Source organism: Mytilus galloprovincialis, chromosome 3 (assembly GCF_965363235.1).
Source record: "Mytilus galloprovincialis chromosome 3, xbMytGall1.hap1.1, whole genome shotgun sequence".
In the NCBI taxonomy this organism is placed as follows: domain Eukaryota; kingdom Metazoa; phylum Mollusca; class Bivalvia; order Mytilida; family Mytilidae; genus Mytilus; species Mytilus galloprovincialis.
The window spans coordinates 80,669,668-80,690,182 of record NC_134840.1 but is presented as its reverse complement, the minus strand read 5'-3'; the positions used below and the strand labels follow the sequence as shown (position 1 = coordinate 80,690,182).

Below are 20,515 nucleotides of genomic sequence, written 5' to 3'. Positions count from 1 at the left end.
GATATTGTTCAGCCATGTACTTTCAGTCGTGGTTCATCAACTTTGAATATAATTTTAAATTCCATAACTTACATGTTAAAGTATTGCTATTTTGGTTTCAACATTTGCATTGTCAAACTTACAAAAAGGCGTTACATAACCATCTCAGTTTATTTTTTTAATATTTTAAGGAAGTTATATATATATATATATATATATATATATATATATATATATATATATAATTACTTTCGTATACAAAGAGAAAAATTCTATATAATTACTTTCGTATACAAAGAGAAAAATTCAAGAGAGATACATTACTCCCACCCGACCCCCAATTTTCAAAAGCTTACAACTTGAAATTGAATACATGATTCTATCAATATTTTTGTCTCTTTAAGATATAATATAAAATTACTTATCAAATTGATAAAATGGCCCAAGGGCCCAGCTTGATATTACTGCAAATGTAAAACCCTGGATAGTTCGAGCAAGTATGGCCCCTTTAAATACGTTTGACATATCTACATTTGGATTGTGATTAACATTTTGATAATAGGCATCTTTTTAAAGACATCAAGAAATTCAGTGGGCCATTCTTATACACTCTTTATAGAAAAAAATTAACATTGACCAAAGAATTATGAATCATGAAAATGTGCCACATATAGTTGACCTACTGCGTTATTACATCTGAGAAACGTACATAATAACTTAATTTTAACATTGATCACTCATAAAAAAGGGAGAAATTCACATGACAAAAAAACTATAATTTTGTTCAACCAGTCGCTGTACCATTTATAATAGGTCAAGTCCAAAGAACATATGACAGACGGAAACTTCGAAACATAAGGCTATTACAAACAAAGTATGAAGCATCCAGGTATTCTATCTTAATACATTTGTACCGAATATAAAGCTCTATAGAAATAGTTTTCGCCATCGCTGGACAGTAATACCTTTGTCTCACTCTATGACATTTTACATTCACTGTTTATAGATTATTCCCACACCGACAAAGTGCATTCGGCTCTTACTAATGTTTTTACTAATAAAACATAAAACCTGTATCAAAAAAAAAAAAATCTGAAAACACGAAGTTATAAAGGGGCATAATTGTCCAAAAAATTACTGCCCAAATTCTAACTCGGCCTAACTTTGTGTGATTATTAACATTGTGTGTGAATTTCAATAATTTTGGATAAGGCAAATTAACGACAGAGTGCGGAAACCAAACTAAATGCATTAATATAACTTGTGACCCATTATCACTGAATTGTTGGGACAAAAACAGCTCAATTCAACACGCCATTAGTGATAATAATCCTTGTCTTAAAATGTAATACAAACGACTCATACAAAATGCAAAGTTATGGCATTAAAACAAGTGACTATAATTGAAGACAACAGCGCCATACCATCATACATGCCAAAATAGTATTGCATTCATATGAAAACGATTTCAAAGGTTGCTTAATTGAACAACATACATCATTAAGAAATTCTTAATTAACATTCTTTTTATGATATTGGAACCCTAAGGCTTAGTTCAGTTTGAAAAAAAAACCAGAAAAGCATAATATGAATTGTAATTCTCACGTTGAAAAACTATGTTCATATATACTGAGAAAAGTATTCACATGCAGAACTACATTTGTACATTCATATGTAGAATAAGTAAGTGCATATATAGAAAAAAAGTATATGCATATGAGGTTAACTATGTTCAAATAGATATATAGAAAAGTATGTGCATATAAGGTAAACGATGTGCATATGTAGGAAAAGTATGTGCATATAAGGTAAACGATGTGCATATGTAGGAAAAGTATGTGCATATATATATAAAAAGTAAGTGCATATAAAGTAAACTATGTTCATATATATGCAAAGTATGTGTATACATAGAAAAAAACATGTGCAGACATTGAAAAGTATGTGCATTCATGTATATAAACATATGTTTGTATTCGGCAGCTACGGCGTTCCATAAAGTAGTCTCTTTAGCAAAACAGCGCATGTCTATAAGAATACGTGCAACTTGTGCGCACAAGTTGCACAACTCGTGCGCACAAGTTGTGTAACTTGTGCGCACAAGATAGTAACTTGTGCGCGCAAGTTGGTAACTTGTGCGCACAAGTTGATTTTTTTTTTTGCATGGCACTCCAGGGCTTCCGTAGATACAACCACAAACTGATTTTGGAATATTTCATAAAGATCTGAAGTTCGCTTCTTTTTGTTACTTGATTGGGTTGTAGAATCATTGACAGAAGCACATCCTAATGAATCGATGAACGTTTCTGCATTCAGTTACTTTCCAAAGCTATAGACGATTATCAACAAGAATCGTGCTTTCAGTTACTTTCCAAAGCTAAAAACGATTATCAAAAAGAATCGTGCTTTCAGTTACTTTCCAAAGCTATAGACGATTATCAACTACAATCGTGCTTTCAGTTACTTTCCAAAGCTATAGACGATTATCAACAAGAATCGTGCTTTCAGTTACTTTCCAAAGCTATACACGATTATCAACAATAATCGTGCTTTCAGTTACTTTCCAAAGCTATAGACGATTATCAACAAGAATCGTATTTTCAGTTTCTTTCCAAAGCTATAGACGATTATCAACAAGAATCGAACAAGGAACTTTTAAAAATAACAGAGGAACATTTAGAGCCTTTCAGAAACAATACATGAACATATATAGATAATAAATGGTAGGCTATTTCATATTTTCGGTAATTACCAGGTACATCAAAAGGACTACAATTGTTCAGGTTTGTCTGACCGAAGGACACAGGTGAACATCAGTACTGTTTCTTTCTTCGAAAGTTTTTAGCTTATGGAACTGTAAAAAACAATTTGTATTTGTAAAGACGTAGACAGTCTGCTGATCATAAATCCATTTAAATTTAAATGAAATGACATTTTTAGCATTTTATAAAACACATTCTCTCATATATTATATCTCTGATAGGTTTCAGGGTCACACATATCAATATAGCAATGTCAGAGAGCATTATTTATGGCTAACAGTGAGATTTAAGTGTTTAACGACATGACCGTGTCACTGCGAAAATTTATTCTGTTATAAAACTAATGAATGACACAATTAAGAAAATTTTGCTGTTTAAGAAATGAAGGGGAAAATTATGTTCATACAATAAATATTAAATATCAAATTCTTACATTTCATTTTTAAGATTTTTTATATAAATTGTTCGCCCAGAAAAAATGCTTCAACATTTTCATATATAAGCAATTATTGTAAGGGATATGTACGAAAAATATATTGGTTTAAGGTCATTACAAGTAAATTGGCTATGTCGCAGATTTTGCTAAAATTTTGAATATAACCTTGGCTCGGTGAACCTCAACTGAAAATCTCTTTTTTTTTTTTTTTTATATCTGAAACATTGAGGATTTATTTCTTTTTAAAAGTTAAAAGGTAAATATTTGTATAGAAAGCACATTAAATCGGTGAAAAAACATATAAAATTTGTCTTAAATCCGCCAAATCTCTAATTCCTCTCCACGTTTCTTAAAAAAACTATATGTTGTTGACACATAAATTTCTGTTTTAATGATATAAAATAATCATATGGTGACCGATTACCTTTTTTGTCTAATAATCAATATGTTACCTGGTTGGTAGTGAAAAACTTCAAAGATCAACGTTTTACTGCTGCAACGCAGCGACGTTACGATTATTTCGACGTTTTTCTTTATTTTTTTCCACAAAGAACACAACTTTGAATGATGTATACCGTTAAAACGAAGTCGATGGCCGTATCTTTTTTTTTGTATCATTTTAACGGAAATTTATGTATCAATAGCATATATTGTTTTATGAAAAATCTATGGAGTAGAACTAGAGATGTGGTGATTTTTAGACAAATTTTAGAAAGTTTTATTCCGATTTTATGTGCTTTCTATATATTTGTTCACCAATTTTGTAAGAATGCAATCATTAATATTTTAAATGATAAATGAAATAAAAGCATTATTTTTTCGATTTTCCGTTGAAGCTCATCAAAGTGTTAATAAAGAATTAAAAGACGAAGAAATACAGACAACACCATGCCCCCTCCCCGAATAAAAGGACGACAAGATCAGTCCAGTAAAAGCACTACACCGAAAAATGAAATTAGACAACCACAAAATCTTGCTTTCCACGAATGCAGGTGAAATAAAGTCGACGAGAAATCGCATTTATTGATGTCACAACCAACGAAAATACGATTTGATTAGGCACAGGCATCTGTTTTTATTTACACATCGTTGTTAATAGAATGGAACTTTATGCGAATGTCATACTAGTGATAGGTTTAGCAGCTATAAAACTAGGTTTAATCGATCATTTTTTACAAGTCAGGAATATGACAGTTGTAATCCATTCATGTGTTTGAGCTTTTCATTTTGCCATTTGAAAAGGGACTTTTCGTTTTGAATTTTCGACTGAGTTCAGTATTTTTGTGATTTAACTTTTTTCTAGACCATATCTTAAGCCATCTGTTTCATATTTGTCAACCAAATCCTTATGGGGTCCTTGAGATGCTTAACTTTTAACATAAAAAAATTGAAATCGTATCTTTTGTCGCAAAATTAATTTCTCAATCGACTCTTATTGTCAAATTAAAAGAAACCAAAACGATATTAATCAAACCTAACTGTATCTTTGGTATCCTTTGTTGGAATTTAAATTGAATAGATGCAATTAATATAATCACCAAATTTTAATTTGAGAGAACATTGTCCATATACCTGGATATGAAGTCAAACTTAGTACTGACATTGCATCCTTCTCGAGAAGCTCCAGTAGCAATATATTAATAAGAAAATGTGAAATGATTATCATTGAGACATCTGTCCATCACAGACCAGGGGTTGAAGTCATAAAACTTTTCTCAGTGCTTGGAGCACAAAAATCATGCTCGAAACATGAAATCCAGCATTTTGATTGGTTGATTTTCGAGTACTAGTACAAAAAACTGACTCGAAAGTTTTATGACCACAAGGTCAGATGACAAAGATATGAGCAACTACCGGTAACCGGACGACATTTTGATGATTGTACCATAATTTCAGCAGTCAATGTTTCGGTATTAGACAGCATAACGCATGTTAACAAATTCTGACAATTGTACGGAGGTTCATCTTATATGAGTTTATCTATTATTTTTATGACATTTTGGCTATGTAGCTTTCAACGTATTAATGTAAAAACAAAAAGCACATGTTTTGCTTTTTTCTATAAAAGTACAAAAAAGACGAGAAAAGGACTACAACAAACACCATATTTGTACTTGAACGAAGTAAGCATCTGTTAGGTTACTTTCTAATCTCTTCGGTATATGATGATGGACAACTAAGAAAGATAGGATAAAAGAAAAAAAAACACGTTGCATCTTTTAAATTGTTAAAAAACGGTATTGCAAGTTTGGACATGTTCCTTGTTATTACAGATGCTAATAGGATATTTTTTTTTATATGGTAAATCATGCATAACAGGGGGATTAACATTTCTACTCTTTTGGTCATACTCCATTTGAAATTGGCTATGATTCAGACTCTTTTTATATAAATATTTACTTAGCATTGGTATTCCATCATTTTCTGAAAATGACTGTAGCAAGTCAGAAAATACTAGTATGACAGTTGTTATCCATTCGTTTGATTTGTTCGAGCTTTTGATTTGCCGTTTGATGAGGGACTTTCCTTTTTGAATTTTCCTGGGGGTTCAGTATTTTTGAGATTCTGCTTTTTAGAAGATACTTATCTTCGAAGGTTTTACTTACCATAAACAACACAAAGGATGCAAATAGTGGAACAGCCGTCTGATTACCCTTAAGAAGCACTTATCCTTCCCAAATGTTTTATTAGGGTTCATTTTGCTCAGTCTTAGCTTCTTATGTTTCTTGTGCAATCTTATATATATATTTTGTATTTTTTCGTTTTTCGTTTGTCTATGGTATTGAAAGTTTTTTTATTCATAATTTTTTTTTTGTTTCCTTGGTGATTTCTGTCTCCCTTTGATATTTTAAGCAGTTCTATAATTTAATTAGAAAAAAAAATAAATGAAATGAATATAACATCGAGTTAAAGTCAAGAATTTGACAATCTAGAATGAAATTCAAAACAGTGTGGCTGTGGCCATTGATTGACACATTAAATTCATCCATTGACTGGGACAATTTAGGTGAACGTTTGTATGTAACGACCACTGCTCACTATGTACTTTTTAAAGACACTTAAACTATGGGGTCAACAAAGGTTCTCAACACCTTAATAAAGTAATTCGAAAAATTAATCAGAAATAACACGATGTTTTGATTTATATCAATTATATAAATCAAAACATAAAGGTTATTCCTGATTAATTTTTCGAATTATTTTATAATTAAAGGCGTTAAGAAACCTTTGGTGACCCCACAGTTTAAATGTCTATCATAGGTACGTCGTGAACAGTGGTCGTTACAGACAAACGTTCCCCTAAATTGTCCCAGTCAATGGATGAATCTAATTTGTCAATCAATGGCCACAACCACACTGTTTTGAATTTCATTCTACGTATTATTAAAGATTTAACAAATATTTGCAGTACCTTGTTATTCTTAAATTAAATAACTGATAACACATGTATGAAAAAAAATCAATTGAAATGTTATTCAACGTATAATACTGATATAGGCATCATATATCTGATATATAATGGAACATAAGTTTTAGGAACTATTTCTACAGTCTTTCACGCTACATACATTTGGAGGGCACGATTTTTTGGAGCATATTTGAGAACACCATTCATCCATTCCATAAATATCTTCAAATGCTCCAACGGCGTGGCATTTTGTTTTAGGGACTACAACAACATCATCACATCCACATTCACACATAAACTTGACACAATGATTGGACCTGCAGTTGTTTAGACACCATTGGTCAATGCCTCGAGTATGTGCATATCGACCTTTTGCTTTACACCGGAAATTTGGCGAAGTTGAGTAACATTCTCCATTTTTTGAAGTTGAAGGTTGGCGAGTTTGTGAAAACATAGGATACGTTATCGAATCACTTTTACCCGGAAAATAGTAAATATCTGGTTGTAAAGGGACAAATCTAGTTAAAAGAAGATTTCCAGGCTTTGGTTTTATCAGAATTTTTGGCGTCGTTTTTGCCGCGATTTTTTCCCAAAAAGTTAACTCTTTTGAACTTCTCGATACTGTATTCCAAGTCGTCGAGGGTGACGATTCTTCAATTTTTTTCTCCCAAAATGATTTTTTCTTTTCTACATTCTTTTTACTTGGAGTAATTTTCAGAGGAAATGTCATGTTAGCTTGGAATTTGATGTGTGGACTTCCCGTCTGCCATGAAGGTTTAATCCAATTCACATGTACATGTTTCTCTTTGATATTAGATACATCATCATTCGAAACTTTCTTTGCAATGTTTTTGGTTTGTTGCAATTTGTCATTGTAAGAAGGTTTTGGCTTAGAGCTATCACCTTTGCGGATTTCATAAGCATTGGGACTATTGTAAACTGGCAAAGTCTGTCGAAAGCGTTCTATATTAGAATCGGTGAGATTTCTATCAGATATTAAAAATAATGGTTTATGTATATTAGTGTCCGTGGAAATGAAAGCTCTATCACTAAATAAGGTATCAGACTGTATTTCGATATCAGCACAGTTATAAAATGTTTCCTGCCTACCACAACCCATACACTGACATTCGTTGATCCCTCCCATTCTATAGCCTACAAAGTATATAAACAATTATTAATGTGTTAATTGTGTTATTTATGAATCATATATCATTTATGAAATTCTTTTGATTATTTTCTTAAAATGACCTTGACCAAGTCAGGAATATGGCAGTTGTTGTCATATATTCCGTCTCTATGTATGTTGCGTTTGTTAGCAGTTCGGTGTTTCTGTTGTTCTTTTTTTCTTTTTCTTATAATTAATGTGTTGGTTTGTGATACGGATTTGTTTCAGTTTAATGACTGTATGACTATTGAAGAGCGATATTGCCTTTATTTAAACATGTAAAAATTTAAAACGGAAAGTCCCTAATCAAATGGCGGAATCAAATGATAAAACACATCAAATGAATGGATAACAACTGTCATATTCGTGACTTGGTACAGGCATTGAAAAGCACTATATTGAAAACTGCAAATCGTAATCTTTCGATATTTTTTCACTGTACACTTAATATATAAGTAATACACTATGGTACTGACAAACACTTTGCTCTCTGTGTTTTGTTCAAACATCGTTGTCAATGTAATATAATTTTATGTGACTGTCATACAAGTGAGAGATTAAGCTAACTATAAAACCAGGTTTAATCCACAATTTCTACATAAGAAAATGCGTCTGAACAAAGGCAAGTATGACAATTGTTATCCATTCGTTTGATGTGTTTGAGGGTTTGATTTTGCCAGTTGATAAAAGATTATCAGTTTGGAATGTTCCTCGAAGTTTTGTTGTTTTTGGTATTTTACTTTTTTATATGATATAATTGAAAAGGAAATTAAATTAAAAAAAATAGATTATCTTACGAAAAAAATTAATAAATTTCTATGGAACCATTTTATAACGATTATCACAAGTACATTTTTCCTTAAGTTCATATATTTTTTCTAGTTTAAGAATTTCATTAAAAAGCTAAAAGAGATATTGTAGTATTTCTGATCGATTTTCATTTAAAACAAAAATCACGAGTTTTATGCAAATTCAAAATTGTATTAGTTTAAAGATTTGTACAACAATACTGCCAAGATTAATAGACTAAAATTATTAGAATTATTGGCGCAGAAAGACAAATATTTCGACTCAACAGTTGACCTTCATCACTTTAAAGATTTGCTAAATCATTAAATGAGCTCCTATTATAGAAATTCAGATTTGAATGAAAAGTGATTTGCTAATTGATTTAATTATCAAATAGAATACATATTAATTACAAAGGGATACCGGTTTATTAATTCAAGTGCATGTCGTTGCATTTATAAAAATAAAACTTTCATCTAGTTACAGTCACGTATTGGTTACTGATTCATGAGACGTAATTTAATTTATGCAAATTATAAGTAAAAAATGTGAACGCCATTTTTTGTTAGTACGATCTGCACAACTATTGTCATATAAAACGTCCCAAACCATATGTATAATTATGTAAATCAAACAAATACAAACCGCAAAATAGACAAAAAACTTGTATCAGTCTGTGAATATATTTAAGAAATGTGTAGAATTAATTTTTGGTGTGAACTTTTCTTATTTTGTGTAACCTTATATCTGAATAGTATGTTAAAAACTCATAATTGTTTTTCTCACTGAAGTCGGGGCTAATCATTGTAAGAGATATTGATATAGCCCTTAAATAAAACAATAAAAACTCATCACAGATACAAGGCTTTTAATTTGTTTCGCCGGATTAGTGTTTCGTCTTCATAAGACTAACCAATAAATAAGGAAACAAAAAGAAGTGATGACTACTAAGCTGTAGATGCAATCGGGGACTAAATGTCCACTATAATATACTATTGACCTAGCAAACTTCCAGGTTTATCATTTGTTACGTTAGAAGGTTATGAATCTGCAAACTTTTATTTATACCTGTGCTGAACTTCCACTGGAAAACACAATTCGTACATGAAATATCTGCTGGTAGACGCACGTGTAAATCATAAATTCCACCTTGACTCCCAACATAGTAACGAGTACTCCAGGACTCTTCAATCCAAAGCATGTTTCGCTCGAAGCAATCGTGGGTTAAAGTTTCTTTTGAACCATTTCTTGGACAAAGACGAAATTCGAAAAAACCAAGGAGATTACTTTTTACCTCAACTGTGACATTTACATAGGCTCCTTGTTTATATGACCTGACAGTCCTGTACTCTGCGCCATTCACTATGAGGCCATCAAAAGGTTGACCACACACGCCACACATACCACCATTCTGCTCCCATTGTACCTTTAATAAAGTTTGATTTATAAGTATGTTTTAACTAATAGGGAAATACATATGTCATACATTTGTATGTAAATAATGTTTAATAATTTACGCTATCGTGTTATTTAGTCTAGTCTAACGTAAAATAATAAATGTCAACATGATAATAGGATAATAATGATTAAATAATAATAGTGATAATGATGATATGACAATAATGAACTATCACGATTATTCTTGGTCCTATTTTTGATATCTTAATTATTACCGTGATAATTGATTAGTATTATAATAATAATAATTATTATTATTATTAGTAGTAGTAGTAGTTGTAGTAGTAGTAGTAGTAGTAGTAGTAGTAGTATCATTAATATCGGTAATATCATTGTTATTTTTATTAACATAAATGAAATGATAGTGATTAATCAGATAATAGAAATGCCTTTTCCGTGGTAAGTTGGCAAAAAAATCATCTTCAGATATTTCTTAAATTATTACAGGTGAATAGAGTTTTCTCATAAGATAATAGTAATGGCCATTGTTTTCGCTTAATCGATTTATAACTATTGAACAGCGGTACACTACTGTTGCCTTTATTTAGCTCTTACACACCGGAATTCTTAAAACCTTATGAATAGGTTTGAAATTATGCCAGTAGCATGCTTCTTTTGTGTACTGTAAGTTTTAGCAACAAAATAGACTTATATGTTTTTAGTTTTTGAGGTTTGTGTTGCTTATTCTTTGGTGTTCTATGTTGTGTCGTGTGTGCTGTTGTTGGTCTGTTTGTCTTTTTTTCATTTTTGGCCATGGCGTTGTCGGTTTGTTTTCGATTTATGGGTTTGACTGTCCCTCTGGTGTCTTTCGTCCCTCTTTTATGAATGTTCACAGATTATTAGTATCGAAAAAAAAAGAAATGATAAGAATAAAGGAGAATTGTCTTAAAACAAATAAGTACCTAATATAGAATTGTCAATAGATACAAATAACAAATTCTAAGTAATGTTGAATTGGCCTTTTTTTCGTCAATATTTTCGAAATTGCCTTCAACAGAAAGTGCTGCACCGAATAACTTATTTTGTTTCATAGGTGTATTCATACAATTTATGAACATTTTTAGTATATTATTCAGACTGAATATAATATATTCAAAACATTTAAACACCTTTACGATGTTGACCATGTGAATGAAACAAATACAGTGGTACTGGCAAAACGAACTATAAAAGATCTGGCATAGACACAAAAATCTCCAAATTACAAAAAAAGCTTGTTACATATGACATATGACAACCACTAACAAGGGACAGAACTAGGGACATGCATATGTTTATGTGACTGGTTTAAGAAAGTTTATAAAAGACTAAATAATAAAATAAGACTTACAATCATTCAAATCATAATCAAAGAAATTAAACTGCTGATATGAAACCATGCCGTTTTAACATTTTAAAACCGGTCGATGTGTTTGATAAAATATTTCATACAAAACTTCATAAACAGTACAGGAAGATGCAATCTTGAACAATGCACATAACCAAAACAAGCAAAATTTTAATGCAAAGAATAAATAAGAACTTCAATTATTTGCTTTAAACTCTTGACTAGCGAATTGATGATTATCCCCAAAAACATCAGAAGCATTGATAAAAACAAAATAATGATTATAATCTTTTCTAATAAGTTCACCAAGTCGACAAGAAAGATAACAAGTATAATATATAAACAAACTAGCTTTATTTATAATATACGCGCAAAAAAAAACCCCTCATCAATGAGATTTTTATCACTGTTGTAAAGTACTTCAAGTAATGAAAACATATTGTTCATTAAAATCATATGTCACAACAAAGAAAAATGCATTTAAAATACAATAACCACAACAAAAAAAAGTCATATCTACGATAAAAAAAAGCTTCAAGCTAGACACGTCAACATTCGTAAACAAACAACAAACAATGCCGATTTTACTATACGTTATGCTGCACAAAAAGTACAGTGTTAAGTTGAATGTTCGATCTAAGTTATCAAAAAAGTATACAACATTGATTTATTTTTGGCTCGACAAAAGAAGGCATCAATTGTTTTACTAACACCAACGAAAAAATAATGGCGGCAAAAGTTCAGAATTAATGTCAGCATGACAATATAAATGATATGTTAACAATAAGGAAATCGTGTATTTGTTCCTACTGTTTGTTTATTAAAAATCCCATGATTCATTGTGAAATGCATGTTCTTCTTCCATGATTCAAAACGTATTAAATAACAGACTCCGCTCAAGATAGACAGCAATGATTTAATTAGTGTCAGTTTCAAAATGAACGACTTGTCATCTGTGTCCATGATTACAAAAAAACCCTTAAACTATGCAACCTGACATACGCACTTTAGTCAAGAGAAAGAAGGAAGATTTACTGTTATGTATTTTGTTCAGAGTAGAGTCTCTGTGCGCCCTGATATATGTCTGATACCTTCATATATTAATAGTATTATTAATTATAATGATATTATTATAATAATAATGAAGATAATAATACTTATAATGGTTATAGGTTATTTATTTAAAGAAGGTAATCCCAATTAAAACTTGGTTAATTTTCATTTATGCATAACAAGTATAAAATATGAATGATAGATAAAATTATTCATTTATTTATATAGCTACAATAATAAAAAAATTATTATTCTTGCCAACAAATGTTAATATCATAAGATTTTATGATTGAATATTTCCATAAAATTTATTGTAGCATTGTTTTTTTTTTTTTTTTATATTATTATTCTACATTATGACTTTTTCATTAAAATGGTTAACCTTTTCATACATACCTTGATTTCGTAATAATGTTAATATTACTTATGAAATTAGTATTTGGTCAAGGTTGAACTACATCGTTATTACAGACTGAACTTGAACTGTAATGCTTAACATCATTACTAAAAATTAATGACGATTACTTAGTTGTACTTGTACTACAGTACATTCACTGTTGATATAAAACGCATGCAACATTATAATTATTTATTTTGTGCAACTTAGCGATAATTTTTCATGATAACTGATAAATTGGAATATAAATATCATCAAAAAAAAAAAAAAAAAAAAAAGTAAAAACACAAAAATACTAAACTCCGATGAAAATTCAAAAAGGAAAATCCAAAATCAAAAGTCAAAATCAAAGTTCAAACTCATCAAACGAATGGATAACAACTGTCATATTCCTGACTTGGTACAGGCATTCTCTAATGTAGAAAATGGTGGATTGAACCTGGTTTTATAGCTAGCAAAATGAGTAGATAAATATGACATCTTTGTCGAACCGCATCAAATATTTTGATTTGAAGAAAAAAAAGGACACACAAGGATAATCAACGTAATAGATTCATGCTTTTATTTGGTTTTTTTTCTTCTGAAAACAATCAAAAGATTAATATCCCATATTATTTGCAATTCATCATTTAAGTGCAATGCCTGACTGAGTTTGAAATATTTCATTTCAAGCTTAAATATATATTACTTATTTTCATAGTATAACTATTTGAACCATAAAAAAATAGTAAACTTTAACATGGCTTACATTGATTAAAATCAATCTCTTAAAACCTTGCTATCGAAAATAGTTTTCACACGTTGTAAAAATATTTTTTTTTACAATTTTAATGATTTCAGTATTTTTTTTAGCAATCTTTGACATGATATTATTTTTTCAATGTTTTGCCTTGTTTTCTTGTATTATTTAGTATATCGTTTATTGCATGTTTTTATTCACCATTTATTATTCCATTAAATAACATATGGAGGTGCAGTGTTTAGATTTTTAAAACAAATTTAATTCTTTTTCTTTTCGTTAGAAGAAGTTTGTGTTGGTTCCAGATCTTTCCCTCTTTGTATAGTGTTTAAACTGATAAAACAAAATGTTATAGATAAAGGTTTAAGTAAATTGAAAAAAATAAAGGCAAGATCTACATACATCTATATAACTTACAATTCACACTTCTCATCATTCTAGCAATTGGAGCCATGGGTTACAGTAGACATATGCCCTTAGCAATGTTTATCATTATGAAAAAATAACTTTTTAGTTAACTTTTTTTATTTCATATTGGTATATTCATAAACTTACTATTTACAAAATTTGAATTATTCGAATTACTAAAGATTATCTTTAACAGGAATAGATTACAGAAGCTGTATTTGGTAAAACGATTTGTTTGCCCTTCTTTATGGTCTATGACTTCATATCTTATTTAGCCTTTTAACTTTTTTTTATTCGAGCGGGGTATCTTTGAATATTTTTTCATTAATACTACATTTACTTAAGTGTCTCTGATGACAGTTTTCGGATTCCTTTCTTGTATTCTAATTACTTTGTAATCAACATAAGTACATGTCCTTAAAAAAATCATATTAAACTAAACTAGATTCTGATTTTATCCCTTTAAACTTTCATCTTTTAGTAATTGTGCAAGAAATTCATGTCTCTCTTATTTATTCTTGCAGCATGTCATTATTATTGTTCTAAAGTACGAATCTTCAATACTTAAGTTATTTACCAGTTTGATTTAAATTTTTGAACTGTGATTAACTTATATTGTAAACCACATAATAAGGTGGTCTACGTGGGTTATTTGTACTTCCGTCATGCAAAATGGCATATTTAATTTGATTGCAGATAAGAATTTTTATTTTCAAATTAATGATCAATTTTCTCAAGGTGTAACATTTTCATACATAATTGAACATGTTTGGGATCCTTTTGTGGATGTTTGTTTTGGTTTCCTCTGGGGAAAAGTTCAACCAGAAACAATTTTTTGACCGAGTTTGCATTGACATTTTTTGATAGCAACTGGTCCTTGTCGATTTAGGAGTTCATGCGGATTTTGATTTTTTTCTCTAGGTTTGCACATTCAAATGAACTTAAAATTCAATAAACTTTTGTGGTCTTTTTCTTCAATCATTTTCATTCATGACTAATTTCGTCCTTGAACAATGTACAATGTATATGTAGCATGTTGAGTGTACTTAATTAATGCTCTTTTGAGGAGTTTTTGTTTTGTTTTATCTGTGGTATCACCCTCTAAAATACAATCATTCAGTACCATGTCTGCATATAATCGAATAATGCAAAATAATACAACTTTAGATTCATGAGGATCATATAAAATAAGTATTTTAACACCGGGGTCTTCAATTGTTACATTTTGAATATGTTTAGTTGTCATGTATTATTTATAAACATTTAACTCATTATATAAAAACATTCGAAGAAAGCGGATTTCCTTGTCTTTTACCCATCTGAACTTTGAAAAAAATGTTTATGTGTTAAAGTGTATGTAATTTTCTTTTAAAGAGTGTATCTGCAATTTTATTCGGTCTATAAATATCCAGGAAATGGAGTTATAAGAGTTTATTTTTAAATATCAGAGGGGATGCTTAAGTTATCATGTGTAATGGAGTAACTGTATCACCAATGAATTGCAAGGTATGGTACCTGTTTGGTCTTTGTTACCCCAAAAACTATCAAACACATATAATAATTTCGACAATGTTAGTACACTATTGACCAAAAAATGTTATTCAAGATTTTTTTTCTTTCGATAATTTGTCGTTTGCCTCCCCCTCCATTTAATTGATTCAAAACACTATTTTACTTCGGTTGATTTAAAGCTAGATCCGTGTTAGTGTAATATCAGTATTTGGATGTAAACAAAACATCAAATCATTTTTGCTGTCTTTGTATAAATGTAGCTTTCTAGTATACCGTGCTGTGTCAAAAAATGCTATATGTAGTATATGTCATCAGTTTTGTTTTAGCTTCGTGTTGTGAAAAAATACCACATTTCATAAGGATTATATAAGGAAAAGGCATTATTTTGTTAATAACAAGAAAAACTAAATGACATAACCTTAAAATGATTTATGAAACACAAAACAGGATTACATTTGTTTTCTTGTTATATAGCAAATCGTTATTTGAAAATTAAAATCCTGGAGTCCCAAAGTTTTAATAATTTCATATGAATTATACAAAATTCAGTGATGATAAAAACATTGCTCAAATCACGAAATCAATCAAGCGATTATTGACTAGTGCAGGGTTCATACCGCTGCTAGTATACTGTTGGTCACCGAGGTATCATTATCTCAGTAATAAGTGCTTTGGTATTGACATGATTTAAAACATATTCTTAATTAAAACACCCTTCATAGAAATTATAAATAGACTAAGGCCTTTCCTCCTTCAGGAAATGTTGACGGTTGATAAATTTTACTATTCTGTATAATATTTAACTGTTCCAATATTATTTGGATTTGAAATACTGACAAAAAAGTATAGACCTAAAAATTAACTATGCGATATGGGCGTTGCTCATTGTTGAAGGCCGTACGGTGACCTATAGTTGTTAATGTCTGTGTCATTTTGGTCTTTTGTGAATAGTTGTCTCATTGGCAATCATACCACATCTTCTTTTTTATATTTAAAGCTGTTAGTTTGTATCCATTTTCATCATTTTGCGACTGTACTTTAAAAACTGGCTTAAATTCCATATGCGTTTTAATTCTTAAAATTTCATCTACATGACTAATGTTTACTTTAATGAAGGTATGTGTTTGATGTGGCACCTCAACTCATTAAACCTACTTACAAATTCGTACATTCTGTTTTATTATATAATGTTAAGACGTACTACTGATATAAAGCAACTTGTCAATGGCATCTGACGTATTTAATTGTAAAATAAAACTTTATATAACAGTTATGGATTCGCCCGATCTGTATTATCTTATATTTTACGAAATATAACCTTAGTTACATTCTTTTTGACAACATCTGAAATATTCTTATGCAAAATAGTTTTATATAACGATTATGATTTCGTACAACGTACGATCTGTATTATTTTATATATCAAGAAATATAACATTAAGTAACATTCTCTTTGACAACATCTGACATATTCTTATGTAAAATAGCTTGTCTTACCTCGTATCCCCCGCAGTTGAGCATATCGTCCTTTGTGTTAACAGGTACTGTTTTGTCATATCTCCATAAACTGGACCGATGCGGTGGTTCAATCATCATTGCTTTATTGTCAACGCGTCGAATTAATAAGATAATTAATACTATATTCCATAATATCAAAGGCATTTCTATCACTATAGTAGTCATTCAACTGCCGTAGTTTTATCCATCTCTATACAAAGAAATTAATTAGATCTGCACATATTCCTTGAGAATGAAAAGTGAATGCTTATACATAAAACATTCAATGATTGATAACATATATTAGCTGATTTATATCAAACAAGTTTATATTTGACACGATATAGCGATATAAATTTAATTGATATCTGCATAATAATTTGAAATATAAATTTTTAAGCCGATATGTTATATTATTACCAAACCTGTATGGATGTTGTAATTAATGTCGACAACTCATCTCCGTGATGAAACAAGATGTCATTCGACAGAAAGTCAATTTGCATCTTAATTTATTCTTTTCGAATTAAAAATGCACCGCAAGACAGGTTACAAATTACATAACTTATTTGATTCAATATAGGTAAAAAAAATAGCTAAAGGTTAACCACAAACTTTCAATTTAACCGATTTCTCATCATGACATAGCTGTGTCAAAAATTCATTATATGGGGAAAAAACAGATTTATGATAATTTTTTTTAAATCCATCAAAACACCTGTGCATAATTTTGTAACATTTATAGCATGGAAGTTATATATAATTTTCCAACGTAATCCTTTTTTATAATCTTTTTTTGTCTTTGTGTATTGACCTGAAAATGCATGATTATTTGTTGCTTTATGATAAGCCACCAACTATCAATCAGTGTAATAATTTAATAATTAACCTCAAGTGAGGAATCACACAGGGTTGTCCCCTTTGTCATACACTGCAGTGAAATATACCATATGTGGTTAATTTTAAGAAGAAATGAATGCATATTTACAACAGTACAAAGATGTATAATGAGGATTCCATAATTTCAGACAATTAAATGATGTTTATTCCCTATTATAGAACGCAACATCTTTAATAACATTAATTACACGTGTTTTCACAGACGTTTCAACAAAAAGAAATATTTTAAACATATCTTAAAAAAGGTTTGACTGACTTAACAGTTTATTTCATAGTCTTATAATGGAATGTTATTGTAAGAAATTAATATTTTTTTAAATATAATTTCACATAACTGGGAATGATTAAAACATAGCCGACTGAACACCTAATTTTAAAAGATTGGTTTTATCTGAAATAAGGCATGAAAGGCTCGGTATTAAGACGGGTTCAACTAACTTTGTTAATTTCAAATCTGTCCTTAGACTATTTTCTATGGATATTTGCATACCTTGTAATGATCCCATTAACACAGATGAATACCTTAAATTGTTTAAACGGGCAGAAAACATAAATTATAAGAAGATGACGATGTCTGTTATTGTCTCATCTCATTTAATATTATTTTTATGATCTTTTATGTCTAAAATAACAAAACAACAAGGTTTCGATCTGTTTTAATTAGAAAATACTTCACAGAGCCACATCTCTTGCACGTAAAAGACACCCTTGTATATTACAAAAAAGTCGCACCCGCAAAGTGGAAGGGATTAACAATAACATGTTTCCCAAATCACTATAAATAAATATGTTTAAACTGACACTTCAATCTCATAATTTGAAAAGTTGGTTAGGAGAGACACTATACATTTATTTCCCGTGCCTAAGGAGATGTGAAGATCTGCTCACTCAAGAACATATAACATGACTTAAATGGTGATCAAATCTTCTTATCTTACTAAGACAAGAGAAAAAACTGTTTCATTTAAGGGAGCTACCATTTGATTTTTATGGGGGGGGGGGGGGGGGGGGGGGGGGCGCTATGATGAAAAATTTTGTCCTACATTTGTTTTTAGCTGTAATCTCTGTTCTGCCTTTTTATTTTTCACTCTGTTTGGTCCTGCTTTTTTTTTTAGTTTATTTTTTTTGGCAATTGTCTCATCCTGCCTTTTTTTTTACTCAAAACTCCTGTCCTGCCTATTTTTTTCAAATTTCATCCTAGCCCCCCCCATAAAAATCAAATGGTAGCTCCCTAACCGCCTACGAAATTTTAATTTCTGAACATAAAATTATAATTTACATACTTTTTTATTTCCTTGTTTGTATAATAAAACACTTCACAAACTTTGATTTAATAATTTATTCTATGACATTTTGTTGGTTTTGTTATATTTTTATATCTGAAAGAATTGTGAACACGATAATGACTATATAATATATATTATCGCTATTTATGTATAACGTGGTGTATATCACCGCGCGTAACGTACAATATTCAGAAGGGGAATATGAAGTTTTGATCAATGTCACATTGGATATATTTATTAATGGGATGTCGTTATCAATATCTACATACAATGGAATGGTATAGATGATGACTAGGTATGCGGGATACCTCAAGAAGCATGTGGTTTAATTTTATTTTATGTTTGTATTAGACTGCGGTTAAAGAACACGAATTATCTTTAAAAGAACTCAAGGAGAGAAAATTAAGGTTAATTCAAAGTTAATTAATGTTTTCTTTTAATATATTAAATTTTATGCGTGTTATAAAGATTTCATTATTTGTTTAGAGTAATGACTGGTTGAGGTTTCCTTTTTCATATTAAACAATGTCATGTTATAGGTAATAAATTTTTCCAAGAAAAATCAGATGCAAAACTATTTGATGATAGTTTTCATTTATGTTCTTCATAATTTCTTAAATTATCAACCTAGAATTAAGACAAGTATGTTATAAATGATGTCTGTTAAGAATTGCGCTAATATTAACGTACCTTTTTGCGGTACGGCCGCTATCTTTGTGACGTCGCGTAATTGTTATACTTTATGTTGTATTGAATAGAAACGTATAATGGCAGACGTAGTTATATCTTTATCGCCTTAGACTTAGTTAACTTACGATCAAATACACAACGCAACGCAATAATTCACATTGGTGCCGTGACTTCAAACGGAGAGAATGGACATCAGCCGATTAAAATCCTTGAGAGCGGGGAACAAAGCAGCAGTAACAAAAGTTTTTAAAAAACTGGAGGAAGCCATCGGAGATTCACAAATAGACACGGAGGAAGTATCAACATTGCTCGAAGCAATTGAGAAGAAAAAGAAGACGTTAGCCTCAATAGATGAACAGATATTAAATGCAGTCGAATCAGAAGATATTACAAATGAAATTCTTGAAACAGATGAGTATTATTTAGATTTAGAGGGTAAAATTCGAAAATTTAAGAAGTTCTTAAAGCCCGTAACAAACGCAACATCTTCTATACTAGATTCAAACGCACCAGAGTTTGTTCCGTACACAAACCCCTTTACTCACACAAGTCAGCCATTATCTCAGTCAAGTTCTACCTCAAGTAATAACCATCGCCTACCAAAGCTATCTCTTCCCAATTTTAATGGAGACATTCTACAATGGCAATATTTCTGGGATTCATACGAGACCACGATTCATCACAATCACACATTAACTGACATTC

The 20,515-nt window shown here is 30.2% G+C and overlaps 1 protein-coding gene across 1 annotated transcript; it reads right to left on the bottom strand.

Moving 5' to 3' along the window:
* Positions 1–6,623: 6,623 nt before the first annotated feature.
* On the bottom strand, positions 6,624–17,237 carry LOC143066592 (uncharacterized). Its single transcript, XM_076239464.1, has 3 exons — positions 16,935–17,237; positions 9,612–9,969; positions 6,624–7,741 (listed from the first exon to the last, which is right to left on the bottom strand). The coding sequence occupies exons 1-3, from the start codon at positions 17,118–17,120 to the stop codon at positions 6,711–6,713; spliced, it is 1,575 nt and encodes a 524-aa protein (XP_076095579.1). The 5' UTR covers positions 17,121–17,237; the 3' UTR covers positions 6,624–6,710.
* Positions 17,238–20,515: the final 3,278 nt, after the last annotated feature.

What these genes read in the sequence shown, in the direction of transcription:
- LOC143066592 (XM_076239464.1), bottom strand. Translation starts at nt 17,120, where the DNA reads ATGACTACTATAGTGATAGAAATGCCTTTGATATTATGGAATATAGTA. An exon ending in TCAACTGCGGGGGATACGAG is followed by an intron (nt 9,970 to 16,934) that starts GTAAGACAAGCT and finishes ACTTTATTAAAG; the next exon opens with GTACAATGGGAGCAGAATGG. An exon ending in CCAGTGGAAGTTCAGCACAG is followed by an intron (nt 7,742 to 9,611) that starts GTATAAATAAAA and finishes TATACTTTGTAG; the next exon opens with GCTATAGAATGGGAGGGATC.